This window comes from Sinocyclocheilus rhinocerous, unplaced genomic scaffold (genome assembly GCF_001515625.1).
Source record: "Sinocyclocheilus rhinocerous isolate Xijiao unplaced genomic scaffold, SAMN03320098_v1.1 scaffold2059, whole genome shotgun sequence".
In the NCBI taxonomy this organism is placed as follows: domain Eukaryota; kingdom Metazoa; phylum Chordata; class Actinopteri; order Cypriniformes; family Cyprinidae; genus Sinocyclocheilus; species Sinocyclocheilus rhinocerous.
In genome coordinates this window covers 354,921-377,025 of record NW_015629307.1, presented here as the reverse complement: position 1 = coordinate 377,025, position 22,105 = coordinate 354,921, and the positions used below count along the sequence as shown (strand labels likewise).

The window sequence follows — 22,105 nt, the reverse complement described above, 5'->3', positions numbered from 1 at the left end:
TATATATATATATATATATATAAATGTTGATTAAAAAAGTTCAGTAACACTTTGTCAACAACCCATTTCACCACAAGAGGGGGCCATTATATTGTATTCTCAGCAGGACGCTTACATGTTTTCCTCACTTTTCTAATCCATTTTATGCTACACTATCTATAAAACTTATAATAGCCTATGTTAAACTAAAATCTGAAGCCACAGCTGCTCTAAAAACTCCCTCGCAGCATCTGATTGATATTTTCCTCTTGTGCACCCACGCACACCCGTCACTCTTCAGTGTGTTTAGTGCATATGTGTGTGTTTGTACACGTTAGCCAATTAGGGCATGTCTCCTCCATAGGGACCCAATCAAGAGCCTGAGAACAGCTCTGCAGACAAAACACTGATAACATCACAAATGGCTCATTAATGCCCAACTGCAACAGCACTCCCTATCTCTCTCTGCTTTATCTGTTAATCTGATTTGCCAATTTTCATCAAGTTCTTCAATGTTCCCCAAACCTCTTTTCACTTCACTTCCTCCAGCCCCCTTTTCTACTTCCTCCACCAACTCCTTCTCTCACGCTATCTCTAACAGCCATCTCTTTCTCTACCCCCTGAAGTTCCTTTGTTTTGTTATTTCACTGAAGCAAAGACAGACGCATTTAGCTGTTCTTGAAGACTAATGCCAACATGAAACACTCTGAGAGCATGTATTTCCTCTGTCAACCAGAATCAACAGAAAAGCCATATTAAGGGCATTTACATGAACTTTTAAAATTCATTATTATCAGTTTTGTGACTGATGAATACTGTATTCAAAACAGCATCACGTTTAGAGCCGATGGAGGTCAGTGTGAGACTGTGTGTGTGTGTGTGTATTAAGTCGACCTACCTTCCACATTGCTAGGCTAAGCATAGCCAGCACCAGCAGTCCCAGCAGTATAGCCAGAATTATTACCCACAGGGGAATGGCAAAAGAAACGTCAGGAATGGCCCACACCACAAATGTGCCAATCTTAAAAACACAAGCGCACACAAACACAGAGGTCATTAATTTTTTACAAGCACTGATGTAGCTACGATATTAGCATGCATTAATCAGTTTGATAGCCTACTTTCCCTTATCGCCTCTCATCACTTTGTCTCATTTTACAACTAAATGGAACAGAAGCTCCTTCAGAAACTTTGTTTATTATTATTATTTCATTTCCTTTATCTTCTGTCAGTTTTAGTACACACACACACACACACACACACAGAGAGGAAAGTGTGGGCATTATGTATTGTGTATAGCACTCAGCTTAGAAGCCCTAATGTTGTTAATGCACAAAGAGCCTTACAAAAAATACTGTGGTGATAATAGCATACAGTAATCATATCATTGTATTTAAATGGTACTCCAATGTATTTCAAAGAATAACATGGTACGTGCCCAAAATACCACGGAAGTACTATGGTAATATGTCCAATTTTAATATGTAATTTATTCCTGTGATGGTAAATCGGAATCTTAAGTAGTTATTACTATAGTCTTTATCCTTCAGAAATGATTCTAATATATTTTTGGTTTTCTTTGATAAATAGAAAGTTCAAAAGAACAGCATTTATTTAACATTTCTTGAATAAAAAAAAAAACTGATCCCAACTTTTTAACTGTAGTGTACATTCCAAAACATTGAATCGTGGTGCTCTTGTGGAAACAGAGTTCAAATCTGATTCGTAACATTTCCTGATTTTGCTCGGTCCGTGTAACCCTTTGCAGTTCTTTGTTCAATTCGCACCATCAAAATGAACTCCAGGGTAAGGCTAAAAGCAGCCAAATGTATTAAACATCATAAACCCGTCTTTTTAGACAAGAACAAGACATGGGTGTCATGTAGGCTAAAAGAATGTTTAATGGGACCGAATTTGTATTTAACACATCTGCGCTTTGTTGTTTATTATGAGAGAATTCGCAAGAGTCCGGTATTTAGTCAGCGAACGCACGCGCACTCAACAAAACTGATGAGTTTCAATGAATTCTTGTTTTTCATTTCTTGGAACAAAAGCCTTACACACGCTCCGCCTATGCGCATAATACATCAATCTAAAACATGGCGCTCAAGTTAAAAGAAATTCAGCTTCTAAAAACAAGTCTCTAGACCTTGCTGTTAAAAAAAATAAAATAAATTTAAAAAAACTTCCACTGACCTGTCTCGCGACCAAAACATCTGTGTGAACCCAGATTATTGCATGGTCAGACGTGCCAATGCATAGGCATAGGCCCTATAGCCTACATACAGCGCTCTGGGTAAATAGGGGGAGCGTAATTGAAAATTAAAATGAGAGACAATTATCCGTTTGTAAATTGCTCCAAAGAAATTGAAAATGAAAGTTTGAAGCCAACTTTTCATTTGGTTCATTTTGATGGTGCGAATTGAACAAAGAACTGCAAAGGGTTACACGGACCTTGCTCCTGATGATTTTCTATAATTTCCACTCTCTTCTAAATATGAAAAAAACAAAAAATAGGAATGCTAGAAACTTCCATGCTTCAAACTAATCCACAATCTCCCTTTACCTTCCTTATCGAAGCTAAACAGACTGAACTCAGCGGCGTTTAGTCTATCTTAACACTCAGTTGAGAATATTTTTTTCTCTTGTTCTAACCCACATGTTCTCTTTTCCTTTTCCTTTGTTGTTTTCCACTTTTCTCAATCTGCACCCACACAAACACACTAGATTACTCACTGATTTGCTCTGGTGTGGGAGTGAATCAGCTTTGATCCGATAAGGCATGGCCATCACTTGAAAGGACACTGTGGAGTTTAGCGTGTAGTGGTCATTTCGTCTCTGCCAGAGGAAAGCAATGGATTAGCGTAAATACAACACACATGGAAACATCTCGGAGCGAGCGGGATAGAGGCCGGCCCCTTGCAGAAGAGGAAAATGTCAGATTAACATTAACAGAACGCACATGGCGGGTGTCTGAAAGGGCGCTGAGTTGTAATGGCTTCAGTATGGATGAGGCTTAGCGAGAAGCAGTGGTCAAAAGAGCAGCAAAACAAAAACTTAATGTACTTCCTGCACACTAGGATCACTCACACACACATGCATAGATCACTACTGTCCTGCAGACACACTAGTGTACGTGCTCTCATACATGTGTCTGGTTTCTGTGGACGTTACTCTGGACATGAGATGAAAGGCATTTTGTTCTGACGATGTCAGGGTTTATGACGTCACTTGACTGAGGTGTTTAAGATGTCTAACTAGACTGGTGATGTCATCTCCTGTGACACTAACCTACCATCTGAGGGTGACACAACACTTTGTTGTGTTCAGAAAGAAAGAAAGGTGGCCATAAACACCACGTTTTGACTCAAAAATGAACATATTAATTTCATGTCATCATTTACTCACCCACATGTTGTTCCAAACCTGTATGATTTAGGAGTTCCTACACTTCACTCTCTGCACTCCCATTGGAAGTTTCCAAATTATGTCGTTGTGCATTTGCATAAAGCTGAACTCTGCTCAACTTTGTTGCATCGGCCACAGTCGCTCATGTCGCCTCAAATAGCCAACCCTCATTGAAAATGAATTACTGCTGGTCAGTTTGTTGCTGCAAATCACAGTCAGTGTAAACGCAGCTTAATAAGAGCCTTTGATCATACAGTGATTTAAGAAGTGAAAATCACCAGCTGGACTTTACAGGGATATCGTGAAGATAACATTTGAAAACACTGACAGTTTGTAAATGTTTATACACTACAGTAGATTCTATGCTGCATCCATGCTGCATGAATGACATGATGAGTAAATGATTACTCGAAGAGTTTTCATTTTTGAGTGAACTATCCCTTTAACAACCCTTACCAAAAAGTAGTATACTTCAAGTTTATTTTAGTAAGTATACTTAAGTAAAGTTCAAGTATATTTCTGAGAAGTACATAAAGCCCATTTCTGAGAAGTACATAAAAAGTAGACTAAAAGTATACTTTCCTATTTTTAGTTTAAAAGAAGTATACTAATAGCACACTTGAATAAACTTCTTTTTCGTAAGGGAAGGCTAACCAACAAAACTTCCTTGGTCAATTAGCAGGAAATGCGAGGATATTTGTGTGATAAAAGTACCTGTAAGAAGGTGTGAGCCCAGAGTCGAGATCTGAACTTGATCACTGCGCTTTGCCCTCGATCCAAGCGATCCACAACACACTCCGCCATCAGGCAGTTGATATTTGAGCAATTCTATTACAAACACACACAATGAGAGAAAAAGTGAAGAACGAGCCTGAGATCTGTTTTTATCTCATATATTTCTTCATTAAAAATTAAAAATCTAGGATTGAACATCTAAGTAAAACCTAGAAAGTTTTGGAGCTAAGAAATTTTGAGTCATAAAATTAAGAATTTTTCATTTCAAACTGTCACTTCAGTTCTTTTGCTGATAATACTGTTTGTAATAATAACACAGTGCTGAGTTAGAAAGTGTAAAATCTAAGCTTTTTCAACTTGTTGAACCTCTGTAGATGTGCTGTGTGTCGTGAAAGCCTCACACTTGATTTTGAATGATTTGTTGTGGTCACATTCAAAGAGATGAGTGATGGTGTGTATGTATGAAGAATCTATGTCAACTGTTTGTGTATGTGCATAGGACATGACCTCTGCCCTGTCTTATCTCAATGCCTGACGTGTGATGGACTATGATTATCAAAACCAGCTGGTTCATCCACACACACACACAAACCCCCTAAAGAGACACTTTGAGAGAGCAAAAAAATAAGCATAATATGAATGACCTGTTATGAGATTTACAGGTGAGCTCAGCCTTTGAGGTCAACACAGGTCCCCATAACACGTTAAGTTCGACATAAGAGTCCATCTGTCACATATATGAGGCTGTTCCCACAGGGTGGGCAGCCATGCGCTTCAGGTGGCTTGTGTGAGTGTTTGTGGTACTGGTGTGTGTGTGTGTGTGTGTGTGTACCAGTATCTTGCTGTTGTAACTCTGGGCTGTAGAAACAGATCGTCTGCGGCGAGTCGGAGTGCTGCTGTTCCTCAGAAAGCCCAGTAATTCTGGAGTGTCCTGAAGAGTGGAGGTCTAAGTGTGCAGGAGAAGGACAGAGATAGGAGAGGAATTAAAAAATGAGATGCAATGTGCTATGTGCGTTAGTTTATAAAAGTAGTTATAGTTTTTATTAATTTTGGTGCTTAAACTTTCTTATTTCATTCAGTTTCCAATGCAACATTTGCAATTTGGTTTTCTAATTTTCTATATTTAGTTTACTTCAGTGATCAATTCTTTAATAGCTAATAGTTTTAATAGCTCAGTTATATATATTAGGGGTGTAATGTTTCACAAAATTCACAGTTTGGTTTGATACGACACAGTGGTGTCACAGTTCAGTATGTTTTCAATACAGGTGGTGGGGGGTAATTGTTTACGTCGCAATGTTGGAAATATTTCTGTTTTAAACCATAAAGGTGAGCCAATGGATATCACACAAGCAACGTGCAAACTTTGCACAAGAGTTATGCCAGTGAACGTCTTAATCTCAATCAATTCACTATGCAGAAATTGAAAGTAAAAACGGAATGACGGAGTATGTTATGAGATTTACAGGTGAGCTCAGCCTTTGAGGTCAACACAGGTCCCCATAACACGTTAAGTTCGACATAAGAGTCCATCTGTCACATATATGAGGCTGTTCCCACAGGGTGGGCAGCCATGCGCTTCAGGTGGCTTGTGTGAGTGTTTGTGGTACTGGTGTGTGTGTGTGTGTGTGTGTGTACCAGTATCTTGCTGTTGTAACTCTGGGCTGTAGAAACAGATCGTCTGCGGCGAGTCGGAGTGCTGCTGTTCCTCAGAAAGCCCAGTAATTCTGGAGTGTCCTGAAGAGTGGAGGTCTAAGTGTGCAGGAGAAGGACAGAGATAGGAGAGGAATTAAAAAATGAGATGCAATGTGCTATGTGCGTTAGTTTATAAAAGTAGTTATAGTTTTTATTAATTTTGGTGCTTAAACTTTCTTATTTCATTCAGTTTCCAATGCAACATTTGCAATTTGGTTTTCTAATTTTCTATATTTAGTTTACTTCAGTGATCAATTCTTTAATAGCTAATAGTTTTAATAGCTCAGTTATATATATTAGGGGTGTAATGTTTCACAAAATTCACAGTTTGGTTTGATACGACACAGTGGTGTCACAGTTCAGTATGTTTTCAATACAGGTGGTGGGGGGTAATTGTTTACGTCGCAATGTTGGAAATATTTCTGTTTTAAACCATAAAGGTGAGCCAATGGATATCACACAAGCAACGTGCAAACTTTGCGCAAGAGTTTTGCCGGTGAGTGTCTTAATCTCAATCAATTCACTATGCAAAAATTGAAAGTAAAAACGGAATGACGGAGTAATGACGGAGCTTTCGGCATCTGACGCCACATATTCTCTCAGAGACCAATCTACTTCAACATATGCTGATAACTATATATAGCTAACTGTTTTAATGTATTCCCTTAATATTTCTCTTGTGGCCTGTACATAGTGAAAAAAAAGAGAAGAAACGTATTTCGTATTAAACAGGTTGTTTTTGAAAGTCGGTGCTTGAAATAGGCTAAAGCTTTTTATTTAATTGATTTTTATTGATGACTGCAGCAGTGTTAATATTTTAATTATATGCTTAAAATTAATTGCATAATAGACCTGCTATAAAATACCTTTTTTTTAAAGGGGTCCTATTATGCTTTTTCACTTTTTCAACTTTAGTTAGTCTGTAATGTTGCTGTTTCAGAATAAAAAAGATCTGCAAAGTTACAAAGCTCAAAGTCCACTTCAAAAGGAGATATTTTATTTAACAGAAATCACAAGCTTTCCCAAGGCAGACGAACTTAGAGTAGTTACAATCATCCGGGTTTAAATCGCGCTCAAATTGATTAGATTTTGACGGAACATTTACACTGAAACTCGCAGGCGGCTATGGTAAGGGGCATGACATTTCCCGACCAGGTGCAGAGTGCTGCCAATCACAACACACACTGGCCCAGCTAACCAATCACAGCACATTTCGTATTTCAGAAGGCGGGCCTTCATTTGATACAGGAACTATTCGAGTCATTCATGCCAGACTGGGGAGAGAGGTGTTGTAATAATGTAAAATATGTGAAAAATAATGTGTTTTTCGAACAACCTATGAGAGCCTGTTCTAGTACACCCCCAAAACAAAATCAAGACTTTGTAAAAGAGCATAATAGGACCCCTTTAAAAAACATTTTAATTGAGGAGTAAATAGCCTAATCTTTTGCTATATAATATTACCGCATCAGTTAATGCGGTAATATTGCGGGGCAAATTAATTGTAATTTTAATTTAATAATAAAAGAAACTTCAAAATAATAATAGGCCTAATAAAAATAAGAATGTAACAGGCCTACACTATTTGGAAATGCCAAATACTCTTAATATTGCCAATAATTTATGTTTTTGACAACATCTCTGGCTATTGTCGAATGTCGATACAAGATCATCGTCTTTCGACACAACCCAGCAAGGGGAGGTTATTGTGGGGCTGTCCGTTACGCCACCGGGCAGACAGCACATTGCCTGTTACGTCGTTTGGACTGCCTTGTTGAGCGCAGTGGCACAGAGAACATTATATTTCACACACTTTAAGCCCTTTTATTTTCCAAATGTAATAGGATTAGTCCGGTTTGTAATGCGTACCGAACCGAAAGCCTGGTACCGAACAGTTCAATACGAATACGTGTATAATTACACCCCTAATATGTATATGTCACAAGGAAGGAAAAATAAGTACTTACTAAATATTTCTTACTTCTTTCAGTTTTTCTATTTTTATTCTAGTGTTTGTCACTGTGTGAATGTGGCCAGAGAGGCAGACACAAACTTCTCGGCCAAAACTCTGGGCCAAATCGCTCTCCTGTAAAGTTCACAGGAAAAGAGCTCTAATATCAGTCCAGGTGGTTAAAATTCTGAACTCAGCGTGAATGCAGATCAGTTACAAGGCACAGAGACTTCATGAGGACGTTGTGACGCTTCATAATGACTGCACATGAAATCTGAACAGCGATAATAAAGTCCAGTCAAGAGAGCAGAGAGGTCAGAATTAGTCCAACACTCTGATCAAAAACAAGCAGGACTCAGCAGTCATAGTTTTACATTTATTTGAGGCTCATTAGTAAAAGCACAGAAACCTGAGATTTATGACAGCAAGGAACACATACAAGAGAGAAAGATGTGATGCAGATGGAGAAAGAAACACTAGTTCAAATAACTTGCTGCTCTGTGTCTGAGGAAAGATCTGGTCAGAGCATTGTTAAAAAAAACTAAGTGAATGTGGACACTTTCTTCTTGCATCGGATCTCTTTAAGAAGGACACTCTCAAGGAGAAAAAAAAACAGAGGATAGAGAAGAAAGAGTTTGTGTGCACGTGTTACCTCTAACTTCAGCGGGTTTAGGGAGCCGTTGACATTGCAGTGAACAGGACCGTCAGTGATGATCTGGAGGGCATAAAGGAGGTGTTCCTCACGGTACTGACTGGGCCAGCCCACCTCCAACACAGTCCTGCTTATTGAACTCGGACCCTTATTATGTAACTTGGAAGAAATACAAAAAGAGATTAACAACAAAATCAGCATAAACTGAATTCATTTAAATCTATTAAAAAATATTCAAGTTGTTCCCTTATAAACACTTATAGTGGTATGCAAATTATGGCCAATACTAATAGGCCGATAATTGTTTTCATGTTATAGCCAATAACCGATAAATGGCTATTAACATACCATGCTGTGTATTAAATAAAAAAACTCATTTGCTAAAATAAAACTATGTAAATTTTCATAAGGAGTGCTGTTGATGCCAAATAAATTAATATGAATCATCAGATTTTTATTTAACATAGAAGAATGTACAAGAACTGATAAATATTTAATCAAACACTCTGGGCTAGCATTAGCAATTGGATCGAACATGAGCTGAAGCTGCTTCTAACATAAACCATCTGTACAGCGTCTGGCCAACATTACAGCCAATTAAAAAATGAATAGCCACAGGACAGATGGCGTTTAGTGAGGCCCTCTTGCAGCAAAAAGAGGTCAAGAGTCTCCACAAAAACAAACAACAAATAAATAGCTTTCCAGAAGTTGGTTTTTGCTAGCTGAATGCACTACACCCTATTGGGAAAGTTTATTGTGGTAAGCGTACCAGATTTCTTATTGCAGATTAGTGTTTGATTTTACTGTTGCAGAGATAATTGGGTTGTTGTTAAAAATAATATTGAGCCATTAAATTATACTGTCTTTCAGATAAAAAGAAATAAATGGACTCACACTCAGTGTGTTCAGTATATGTTAATAAGTTATGTTGATAAGTTTTGGCATGACTTGTATGTTTATGCACTTTGTGTGTGTGTATGTAAGTTAGTGGATACCACAGTTTTGAATATTTGCTGTTTACTGGCCATTTAACAGAGCCCTCTCTCTTCTTCTATTCCCGTGTTTGAATCACTCCATGTTTATCATTTGTTTTGTGTCTGTTTATTCCGTACCTCATAAATGTGTTGAACCTGAGGGCCGACGTCATCCTCTCTTACAGGTTTCTCTTTGGGTTCCCATCGAGGGAAAGGCAAAACAACCTGAGCTGGGTGAGACACACTAAGGAAAAAAGAGGATGAATTTAATTTTAAGTAGGTACAGTAAGATGTAAAAAAAATAGCATATACAGGCCAATAAACACCATTCAAAACCTGTTTTAATTTTGTAATGTGACAAGTTTTCAAATGAAACATACTGAATGAGAATTTTTTTTTGACTTGAGTGAAAGTAAGAGATAACACTGATTATTGGCTAATACATTATCTATAACCTCATAAAAAAACAGAAGTTAGTTTTATTTTCTATCATATGACTTATTTATTATGCACTTTGACCTTCTGCCAAGACAATATTTTACATGAACAGAAGTGTTTGGTAATCAGTAGTTATAGGGCCCAGAATAACCTCTCTAGATCCCTCAGAATAGGTAAACAGTGGCAGTCTGGGTTCTTTTATTGAAATTGGACTGAAACTACTAATTTTCCACTCGGTGAGACAGAGAGACAGATAAAGAGAGATACCCACCCTCTGATCTCCACCTGTGCTCTCGCTGCAATGCTCAGAGTCAAATTCACTGGAACGCTTCTTGAGTTGTCCTTATTAGAGCTGTTCAGAGAAACAACAAATATATTGTTCATTTATTATTACTATAAACATTATTTTAATGCTACATTATCAAGGTAACATTCTGATTTAAAATAAAGTGTCACTAAAATAGAGTTATGTAGTGTTTACTATGAGACAGTAAGGCTCTGTAGGCCACAGTGTCACAGACTATTGAACAGTTCCATGTGTGAGCCTGAGGCTGGGAGCATCTGTGTTCTGTGAACGTGTTTGAATGCGAAGATGAGAGGATGAAGAGTGAACAATGCTGTTTTCATCAGTGTGTCGTTGTCCTAGAGTTCCCCGAGTCAACTGTCATTGTGAAGCGAAAACCAGAGTATCCCCACCAGCCACACATATACAGTACATCAGTACATCAGACAACCCTCATTTGATAGAGTATGTCACCACAATGAATGCAAATACTATACAAGTGAACATCCGCTCGAGGATTGTGGACGAACACAACTGATGGATTTTATGTGTGTTGCCACTCTTTCATTTGTGACAATGCACAAAAAGAAAGTCCTTTCTAAAGTCCTATTGGAAGTATGTTTACCAATTTTCCAAAATGTGACATGAAAAAGTAATATAACTATAACATAATTAAACACTGTACTGTATTTCATGGACCTCTTTTTGGCCTTTTAGGTCATGCAATTTCATATTCTGTCCTAATATATCTGCCATTGACGCACACCTTATTAAATGTCACTTTAATAACTGTGCAGCTGTTAAAAACATATAAGTAAATTGTAAAAGTGAAAATATATAATTCTCGGAAATCAAGGAAGTGGAAGGAGAGGCTGTATACACAGAAAAAAAACCCCGTAAAGGTCTGAAAATTATAACTTTGATCTTGTGGAATAACTGGGGCTCACAAAAAACGATATATTTACTATATGCCATAAAATTCACTGTGACTGAAAGGAACAATGAGACTGCAGAATCTTTGAAGTCTTGTAAGATTTTCTTTCGTTCATTCAGGTCTAAAAGTCTTATTAAATACTAAATCTTGAGTCAGGAAATGTGATACCTTGATTCCAGCATCGACATTTCCATCCTGAGAGAATCAGAACCCAAGCAATAAACTAAAATAAAATAAACTCCAAATTATTTACAAAGCAGAAAAAGAACAATATATAAATTCTATAGTTTAAATTATATATTAAAAGTTTGGAGTCAAATGAACTTTTACTCAGCAAGGACACACTAAATTGATTAAAAGTAACTATTATACATAGTGTATATATTTATAATGTTACAAGATATATATATATATTTTTTTTTTAATTTGAATGAGTATAAATGTATATTAAGATCATGTGACGCTGAAGAAAGACTGGAATAATAATGCTGAAAATTCAGCTTTGCCATCACATGAATAAATGAATAAATGAATATATATATATTTTTTGATTAAATAAACACAGCCTTGGCAAGTATAAGAGACTTCTTCAAATAATAATTACATAAATACCTTTAAAAGTAAAAAATAAAAAGCCATTACTACCAATTATCTGAGCCACAGCTTGAAAAGACTTGAAAGACAAAACAATCTTTCTTGCTGCATGACACCTGGCTTTCATCTCTCTGTAGCTGTAGTTTTCTCTCCTCCTTCTGTCTTTCACTCTTATTCTGTCTCAAGGTGAAAAATCAGAGTGGGCAGAGGAACATGTGGCTAACATTAGTCACCAGAAAATGTTTATATCCTCCAGAGACGCACATACCGAAACAGATAAGACACACAGCACAAATGCATTCATACAGCACACACACTTAAGTGCAAAGATATTACATGTGCACGCTCACATGTGCAGGCAAACACACATACACACCCTCAGACTCGCCCTCCTGTTTGACCTAACCTTGCTCTGAGTTATGGAGAGACTTTAGGTTTCAGTGATTAAACCCTTAGGGAAATATCCCTCTTCTGAGAGCAGCCTGGCAGTCATCTCAACACCCCAAAACTAACATGCGCACATTAAACCTCCCCATGCGTATGTGTGAGTAACATCACAGTGAGGAGTATTATTATAACAAATACACTTCACCCCTGAGCTTAACAGAACATGGCCAAGGACATGCAAAACCAAGTGGGGAGTTCTGTGAAATACACAATGTAATGATATGCAAAACTTCAAAATCGACAAGTCAGGTTCACATGTTCTTAAGAAAGATTTGTATCATTTATATTACAAAATGTATATTATAAAATATATGCTGCCTCGTGCCTATAGCTGAATCACAGCTGAATTACAAAAATTACAAAACAAATGTAATTGGAATGTCACAGTTACTGAGAAAAATTGTGTAATTAACTTACACAAGCTACAGTAACACTTTATTTTAAGGTGTCCTTGTTACACGTTACATGTACTTACTATTATAATAACAATAAATTATGCATAATTACATGCAAGTAATCCTAAAACAAACCCTAAGCCTAACCATATAGTAAGTACATGTAGTTAATTAATATTACTCTGTACTTAAATGTATGGGTGGGTGATACGAGCTAAAATTCATATCACGATATTTTACACCGTCCAGGCGATATTGATATTATATTGCGATATGAGAAAAAAAATTACAGGCAAAATATTTTAACCTTATCTAACTAGAAAAAGTGAGGGATTGGACTCACCAAGCACATTTATGCTCACCAAGGCTACACATCATATGACCCCTTTAAAAATACAGTAAACACTGTAATATTGTGAAATATTGTCAATTTAAATGATCTATTTGAATGTTTTAAGTTACATATAGGCTACTGTATTCCTGTGATCAAAGCTGAATTTTCAGCATCATTACTCCAGTCTTCAGTGTCTTCATTACTCCAGTGATCCTTCAGAAATCATTCTACTATGCTGATTTGCTGCTCAGTAACCTTTCTGATTATTGTCAATGAGGTAAACATTTGTGCTGCTTAATATTTTTGAGGAAACTATTTTTTCACGATTCTCTTATGAATATTTGAAATTGTTCTTTGTGTTAGAGTGCTGGAGTTTGTCAGAAATAGAACGCGGCATCAGTTTACTGTCATGGATTTGTCGCGTTGCGCCGCATCCACAGCAGAGATCATCACTGGGTTCTATTTGCTTTTGTCAATTCGCGCCGCTTTCGACTGGTGTAGACACCTTGTTTTGGTATTTGTGAATCTTAAGTATATTCATAATCTGCTTTACGTTTACCTGGCACTGGAAGTCCTTTCACAAACTTGTAACTTACATGCTTAGAGCAGAACCATGCATCGTTCATTTATATTTCTACATGGCTCCCTGCAATACAACTCTGATTCTTCAATACTTCATCTAGTGGTCTGTTATTGATACAACCACAACTGCTACAACTGATAACGGAGTGCTCAAGCGGGTACTGAGAGTCATGTTGAGGTCATTAAAATATGTCAAAGTAATATTTTGCGTTCAATTATTTACTTATCAGGCAAGTGGCCGCATGATAAGCAGGAAAATTACACAGTGTAGTCTTTATCACCCTGCAAAATAATCTGCTGACTGTACACTATCCCTCAGCCTTGCCGTGACCCCCTTGTCATAGCTCCGCACCCCCAGTTTGGGAACCACTGGAGAAGGCGATTTGCGCTCTATTAACTTGGTCTGTTACGATGCTCTATGTGTTTGATTACTAATGCCTGTGTAGTGCGAAGCTGCACACAGAGGACAAAAACGTTCAGTCTCGACTCTTTATCGTCATTTGTGTTCAAATTTGCAAAGCGTACCAAATTGAACAAAACAATATAAATGCAAAATTTGAATTCATGAATATATAACGGTATCCACGGTATAGCAAAATCCATATCATGGAACAACATAACACTGGTAGTCAATTTCATACCGGTATAGAGCCCACCCCTACTTAAATGTATAATTACACTGTAACAAAGACACCTTAAAATAAAATGTAACCACTGTTACTTATGAAAATGTTAATAACTACAAAGGAGGTTACATCTGAATATTTTCACACTCATACAGATTTGATTGATTTCTTTCCTAAATTGCATTGACACCAATGTTTCAGGAGTTTAGGACACAGAATAGGACACATGCTTATTTAATAACTGTTTTATATAAGTGTAGAGGTGACCGTGCATTCTCTGTAGTTGCCCCCAGACTCTGGAATGAATTACCTATCACAATCAGACTTGCCTCCTCTGTATCTGCTTTTAAATCTAGCTTAAAAACGTATTTGTTTGACAAGGCTTATAATCTGTATTAACACTTTCCTGCCTTATATTTTATTGTTTTTTATTATACTTTGTGTATTTTAAGTAAATGTGTTTTCATTTTTATTTTTGTTGTAAAGCACATTGGACAACCATGGGTTGTAATTAATGGTGCTATATAAATACATTTGCCATTGCCATTTATTTCCTATTTGGTTTTATGTATATGCTTTATTTTTCAAGATTAATTGTTTTTTTGGTAACACTTTCTATGAAGCCCGTATTTATAATACATTATAAGGGTATTCTTAAGGCATTATAATGAATGCATAATGCATTATAAAAAACCTTATAATATGTTGTATCATCTCATGAATATTCATAAGAACAGTTTTAATATATTATAATATTTACTTATTTGTGGTTATAGCTTTTAAGAGTATGATGATTTATAACACAATGAACACGTTGCATCCACTTTTACAATGGATTATATTTCTCATAGTTATAATGTATTATACGTCTCATATCTTGCCATTTTTCTTATTCTACTTTACTTAAAGCGATCAAAGGCCACTTATAAGTAGTAATAATCACAAATAACCTGCCTGATTTATCTCAACTGCTCTGTGTACCAACAGCTCACATCAATTAATTAACATTAGCTCCACAGGAAACACTCAAATAACACTCAACATCTAACCACTCACAAGCTGTAGTAAGATACTGTGCAGATCTTAAATAAACAATGTCAGGATATATAGTCCATTATAAATGTAAAAATAGATTTTATATGGTGTTCATTGTGTGTTATAAATAATCATACTCAAACGTATAACCACAAATACGAAAGTATTATGATGTATTATAACTGTTGTTATGATTATTCATGAGTTGATATAACATATTATAAGTTTTTTTATAATGCATTATGCATTCATTATAATGCCTTAAGAATACCCTTATAATGTATTATAAATACGGGCTTCATAGAAAGTGTTACCGTTTTTTTCTAAAGCATTGTTAGATGCCAGTATTTCCTGTCATAGCTATTCAAAGATTTGACTTCAAAAACAATATCATAGCTATTAAACTATATCTTGTTATTTTAAATCTGTATTTAACCTCAGAACTATCTCAAAGTAAAAAGAGATGCTAAAGTCAGATTTTGTGGTGGTATTTTTATAATCTTAATTAAGTGACTCGTATCAAGTGATGAAGGATTTTGAGAAGCCTGACAGTACTCAGTGTCGAATCCTAATTGTAAGGTTAACCCTGTCTGGTTTAAATGTTTCAAAATGATTAACAGTTGAAAACATTCATTAGAAATTTAGAAAAGTAATCAAATGTAATCAGTTACATTACTTTAATGAAGTAATTGAAATAGTTACACTACTTATTACATTTTAGGGTAACTTGTAATTGGTAACCTATTACATTTTCAAAGTAACCTTCACAACACTTTTGCTCATATATAAAATAGACAAACTCATTACTCAACTAGCATTTGATGATTAGACCATTACGACCCATCTCTAATAATGGCAAAATAGATGACCAAAAAAGCAGAGAACCTACTTTCCTCCCCAATATTTTCCAAAATTGTAATTTTTCTCTAGATACACCCACACGTAGACAAACAGAGTCTCTTTAGGTATGCCATCCATTTTCTGTGACCCATCCAAGGACATCTTATCAACACTCAGCTTCCTGTTCTGAAGCCCTGACTCTATAACGACCAACATTTGGGGCCCTTGCTTACAAAATGACCCCCTAAAACATACATCAAAGTGACACACACCACTTACCATGTTCACACACACACACACACACACACACACTTGAGTAGCGCGAGAGGTCTTTAAATTAAATTAAATTACAAGTTAAGGTAGCAGAAATGTTAGCCAGCAATGTGTTTAGCTTCTCAGACTACACACCTATTCACTTTATAACCAGTGGGAATGTAAGAACTTCGTTGCTGACAATGATTTGGCCAGAAATGTGAATGATTGTGTGTGTGTGAGTCAAAGATAATCGCCGTGAGAATACATTATGCTTACTTGAAGACCAAAGAAGCTACTTGTGGATCTGTAATTGGCATACGGGTGAAATGAAGGGTAATATTTACCGTACCTGTGTATCTGAAGCTCAAAGCCAATGGTAGGAGGGGCATCTTCCAGCCGCTGTACAGAAAACCGTAAACCAACCGACAACTAGCCAGAGAGAGAGAGAAAGAAAGGGAAAAACATGAAGACATCAAAAGCTTAAGGGACATCTGTAAGTGCTCAGTAAAACAGAATAGAGCTCTACCCCCAGTGTCTCATACAGGAAAAACCCACCACAATTAACACTGTGCCGTCTTACATGCTGGGGGGAGGAGTGTGGGGTCTGTCTGGACAGCCTCACTTGCTGTTATACCGCCAACAAATAAACTAGTATTACATGGTTACTCATTTGATCAATAAAAATGCGGACATGAAATATAGTAGTCAACATTTGAAAACCTTTCATCAAAGTTGTCCTAAAACCAAAATGTGTTCTTATCTTAGGACAACTTTGATGAACTTTTTGATCCACTTCAAATGTTGGCTACTGTATTAACTTGAGTCAAAATTATTTTTAGCTGAAATTTACCTGCATACTTTCTTAAAGCTTCCGCAACTGCAACGGACAAAACAATCGCCCAAACAACAAGCAACAAGTATATTTACACTAAAGTAATGCAACAAATGCAGTTTTATATCACTTTTGCATTTGTTAACACTATCGGGTAGGTTTAGGGTTGGGTTTGGAGTAGGGGATATTTCCAACACGATAGAGCATTAACTTCTAGCGACACTCATCGGATATTTGAAATATGAACCACCGCAATACGCAATACCTGAAGTAACGCAATAAAAACACAGCAATACGTGCCTATATCAATGTAACAAAAATGGGGTCACATATTGAACCCGCATTTTAGCACCACTTACTGGATGTTTCACTTTGAAACTGCCGCGAAACGTGTAGTAAGGTACATAACAACGGCGCAGCAGAAATTTATTTAGAGGCACGTATTTCTAATGAGCCTGGGTTGGAATTGGTCCCTATACTAAAGTGTTACACCTATTGTTAACATATTACCAATATATTTATATAATTGCAATTTGCCCTTAAAGGCAGGGTATGTGATTTTTCAAAAACACTTTAGAAAACTGATTCGGGCCGAATCGCAAAACAAACTTGTAGCCAATCAGAAATAAGGGGCGTGTCTACTCGTGATGTGGAGGAGAGCGCGTTCAGTGCATGGGACGGACATTAGGCGAGCCGAGCGACAGAAAGATAGAGATGGCAGATAAAAAACAAAAGAGGAAAACGGCTGCGGAACGATAAGGCAAGAAGTAGGACCCATGTAAATATCGGATCAGCTTTCCAGCGATGGAGAGAACTCAAGGAGCGGAGGCCTGCGATCGGACGCCGAGGTTGCTTTGTTTCTTCTCAATAGGTGAGTAACACCGTGTCTACAACAGCTAAAGTCTGCCTACACTGGACGCGATCAAACGACCGTTGAAAACCATTTGAAATGTGTGTCAGCACGTCATAAATAGAACCCGGCAGCAGTTTTCTGTCGGGATTTGTTGCGCCGCGCCGCTCACGTCAGTAGACACGGTGTAACATTGGTTTTGCTTTGTTTCACAGAACTAATCGTTGCCTGGGTTGCGTACGTATATGTGGGGCGGAGCTATCAAAATAGGGGCAAGACCCTTTTAGGGTAGGGGCGTGTTTGTTTTGGTGATTTCAAATATCAACATTGGCTACCAGAAATCACTTACTCTGCCTTTAAGTACAAGTCAAAAGTATGCCAGCTCTTAAAAACACACGTCTTTATAAAGCCATTTTCTCTGATTTATATCTTTTGTTGTCTTTCTGCTCTGCTGAACAAAGTCTAAACACTGGAATCTTCATTCGCAAATAAATAGTAAAATTTCACTAATCATCTCTCTTTCTTGTTGGCTGTAACTGTGTCCATATGGTGTAGTTCATTAGAAGAAGTCTGATAATGGCTGCTGGGATGGATAATGAAGGCCAGTCCTTTAGCTAAAGGCTATGTGCTAACTCTGGAGCCTCATAAATTAGCTTCCCCAGGCGGAAACCTTTCTTACTACAAAGCCCCTCATAACAGACGGGTGAGAGTAACAAGTGCTGTTAAACTTTAAAGAGGAACTGGCCACGGAGCCTCTTTTTGTGGTCTTGCGTCCTTTTTTAAAACCCAGAGAGTTGGTAAATCAAATGAAGATCACGTCTCTGCAACTTCATGCATGTGTTGAGAAATGAGACTTCATCTCAATCTGAATTTACAAGGGCTGGTTCATATGTTTCTGTGGCAACAGTAATCATCTAATTACACTAATGAGACAATAACTCTTAATCGAAAGTTTTAATGAAACTCAGAACAGATCCTAGTGTATAACATGGGAAAAATGCACAAGTTCCTCAAGTGTGTTTGATTAAATGCATTTCACAACATAGGAATGAAATGTTAGATGCAGTTTCCATTCGAAACAGCACAAACATACACATCAAAAGCACTGTGTTTGAATACATATGTGCAATGGTATTTTTTCAGATGGATTACAGATTGACTAAGTAAAGCTGGACAGAGTGCATCCAGAAAACATGAAAATGGCTGGATCGTGTTTGATTAAAAACAAAGAACAACGTAAGCCAAAAAAATGAGCCTGTCAGTCTATTATTTACAGTGTCATCAGAAGTGTATCACCCTTAAAATGTCAGCCCACTCTCTCAAGAAATAATATATTGCTTGAAGATGCTGGGAAATCCTTCTTTTCGAGGTGTTGTGGATAGAGACTAAAGCCATTAACTGTTGCCAAATTCTGTGATTCTACATCACCCTAATGTGACATTAGCTGAAATGGGTAGGAGTCGGTGAAACAAACTTATTCAGTGCGTTTCATTTTACAGACCATGAAACTCCTTTCTTTATTTAATACCGCAGTGAGAGCAATAGATGGGGCGAGTCATGTCCGATTTGTATGAATTATGGCTCACAAAAGACATTTACACTGTTATTTTTAAACTACTGATTAATTTAATGCATTTTCAATTAGAAAAGAAGATTTACATTAGTGAGACGGAGATGGTTTATTAAAATGAAGAGCCAAAAGAGCCAATGCTTTATGGACAGCACTTCTGATGACTTCCTGTCTTTACTTAAGTTCACACAAAATTGAAAATTCTGTCATAATTTACTCACCCACATGTTGTTCTAAACCTGTATGACTTTCGTTCATCTTAAAAGCACAAATGAAGATATTTGTAATGAAATCTTAGAGGTTTCAAATCCGTTAAAGGATTGTTAGGCTGCATTAATTAGGTCAACCGGAACGGGGAACACTTCCCATAACACCCGATGTACTTGTTACATCGTTACAAGAATGGCATCTACGCTAATATTAGTCGGTTTCTTTCTTATTCCAAGGTCACCGTAGCCAGCAGATCCTGCCTGTATCCAGATCAGATGGTCACTGCAGTCACCCGAATCCAGATCAGATGGTGGATCAGCACCTAGAGATGACCTCTACAACTCTAAATGTCAGCGGAGATCAGGACAACTAGATGAGCCCCAGAGACAGATCCCCTCTGAAGACCTCGTCACCTAGACGACCATCAGGACAAGACCACGGGAACCAGATGAGTCCTCTGCACAATCTGACTCTGCTGCAGTCTGCTGGTTTGTCTGGCCAGAGAATAACGACACACTATTTCAACACACTACTTCCCCGTTTAATACTGTAAAGCTGCTTTGACACAATTTACATTGTAAAAAGCGCTATATAAATAATAGTGACTTGACTTGACTCTGTCCCTCCACTGACAGCCTACGCAACTACCACTTTCAAGGCCCAGAAAGGTAGTAAAGACATCATTGAAGTAGTCCATGTGACTCCAGTGGTTTAACCCTAATTTTGTGAGGCAACGGAAATGCTTTTAATGTCCAAAAAACAAAACAAAAGTAACAACTTTATTCCACAATTTCTTCACTTCTGCATTGGCACCACAACGTATGCACGTTGTCATGACGCGAGACCCGTCCTGGTGTCACCTGATCCTTCAGAAATCATTCTAATATGCCGATTTGGTGCTCAAGAAACATTTCTTATTCTTACCAATGTTGAAAAAACTTATTCTGCTTAATATTTTTGACTGTCTAATATTTTTGACATTTTTTTCAGGATTCTTTGAGAAAAGAATTGAAAAGAACAGCATCTATTATAGAATTTTTTTGTAACATTTTAAATGTCTTTGTTGTAACTTTTGATCAATTTTATTCATACTTGCTGAAGAAGAAGAATGATATTTCAAAATTAATTTTTTTACATTTTTCTTAATTTCCTTCTAAAATCCAATCCAACTGGAAGCTTCTACTTCAAAGAACAGGTTAGTACAAAACTCAGTTTGTGGTGCTCATACTGTTTGAGGTGGTGTGTCTAACATGTTTTGTGCACATTGGTCTTGTGATGCCCTCTTTGTGATGAATGAGCTGCACCACATGGTTATGACTTCCATTTTATGGGCTATGAGAGGATAGTTTGGAAAGTTTTGAAAAAGAAGAAGAAAACAGAAAATAAGTTAAAAAAACATATTGCATTTGATCACAGGCTACACACTGATTCCATGTGTGGTACGATTATTTTGTGACACCAGTGACGATGGTGTGTGAGTGTTTTTTGAGTGTGAGTTCATGACGTGTTTCTCATTTTGCTTGTTGTATGTGAGGTGGGGGATCTGCGGCCTTGTCACCCTCCTCTGCTGGTGCCATGATAATTTGGCCCATGTGGGTTTAACCCTGGAGGCTCCATGACGAAGCCTGTCTCCAAATCTGGAACATGTTACCAGGTCACAGAGCCAAACAACTCGCTTTCTCTTCTTTAGTGTTCCACAGAAGAAAGTCGCACAGGTTTGGAAAGACATGAGGGTGAGTAAATGATAACATAACTTTAATTTCTTTTATGATTGTTTCCTAACTACCTCCATCTGCCATTATTCAGAAAAACTAGTCAATGCTAATACTAACCATGCTACAAAAAGCCAAGTATCCTCAACAGCAACAAATGAGAATGGGTTTATCTGTAATTTAGTTTCAACTTTAGCACCACTGTGCTGCAGAGCCCCATCCACAGAGAAAACTAATTGGTCCAAAATCCTGCTCTTCATGTATATTAAAGAACATTTATTACAGAACTAATCTTATAACTAATCAAGTTACACAGAAAAAAACATAAACAGGGTGCCATGTGGCAAGTCATGTCTTATTATGATTAACTAAAACTATATTCAAATAAAATTGAAAACTGTTGTCTGTAACTTAAATAAAGCTGAAATAAAATAAATATTATTGAAATCTTTCAAGAAATGTTGCCTAAATGTTTACTAAACTGAAACTGAAATAAAATAAATTTCAGCTATATAGAAATATAAAAACAAGAACTAATAAAAACGTCAAAAGCAAATAAAATTACTAAAACTAACATTAAAAATGAAAGTCAGAAATATATAAAATGTAAATATTATTAAATACTACAGTATAATAGTATATGTGACCCTGGACCACAAAACGTCTCGGTTACGTATGGTAACCCTCGTTCCCTGAAGGAGGGAACGGAGACGTCACGTCGTGACCGACGAATTGGGATATCGCTTCGATAGACCAATCTACTTCGAGTGTAAA

The 22,105-nt window shown here is 37.0% G+C and overlaps 1 protein-coding gene across 1 annotated transcript in view; it reads right to left on the bottom strand.

Moving 5' to 3' along the window:
* itga8 (integrin, alpha 8) overlaps positions 1-22,105 on the bottom strand; it is a 72,394-nt gene that overhangs the window by 1,200 nt on the left and 49,089 nt on the right. Inside the window, exons 22-29 of the mRNA XM_016550745.1 lie at positions 16,507-16,586; positions 10,104-10,184; positions 9,533-9,638; positions 8,421-8,579; positions 5,761-5,874; positions 4,102-4,215; positions 2,716-2,817; positions 878-1,000 (exon numbers count right to left, since the gene is read on the bottom strand). Coding sequence (XP_016406231.1) covers positions 878-1,000; positions 2,716-2,817; positions 4,102-4,215; positions 5,761-5,874; positions 8,421-8,579; positions 9,533-9,638; positions 10,104-10,184; positions 16,507-16,586 — 879 coding nt within the window. The remainder of the gene's footprint in view (positions 1-877; positions 1,001-2,715; positions 2,818-4,101; positions 4,216-5,760; positions 5,875-8,420; positions 8,580-9,532; positions 9,639-10,103; positions 10,185-16,506; positions 16,587-22,105) is intronic.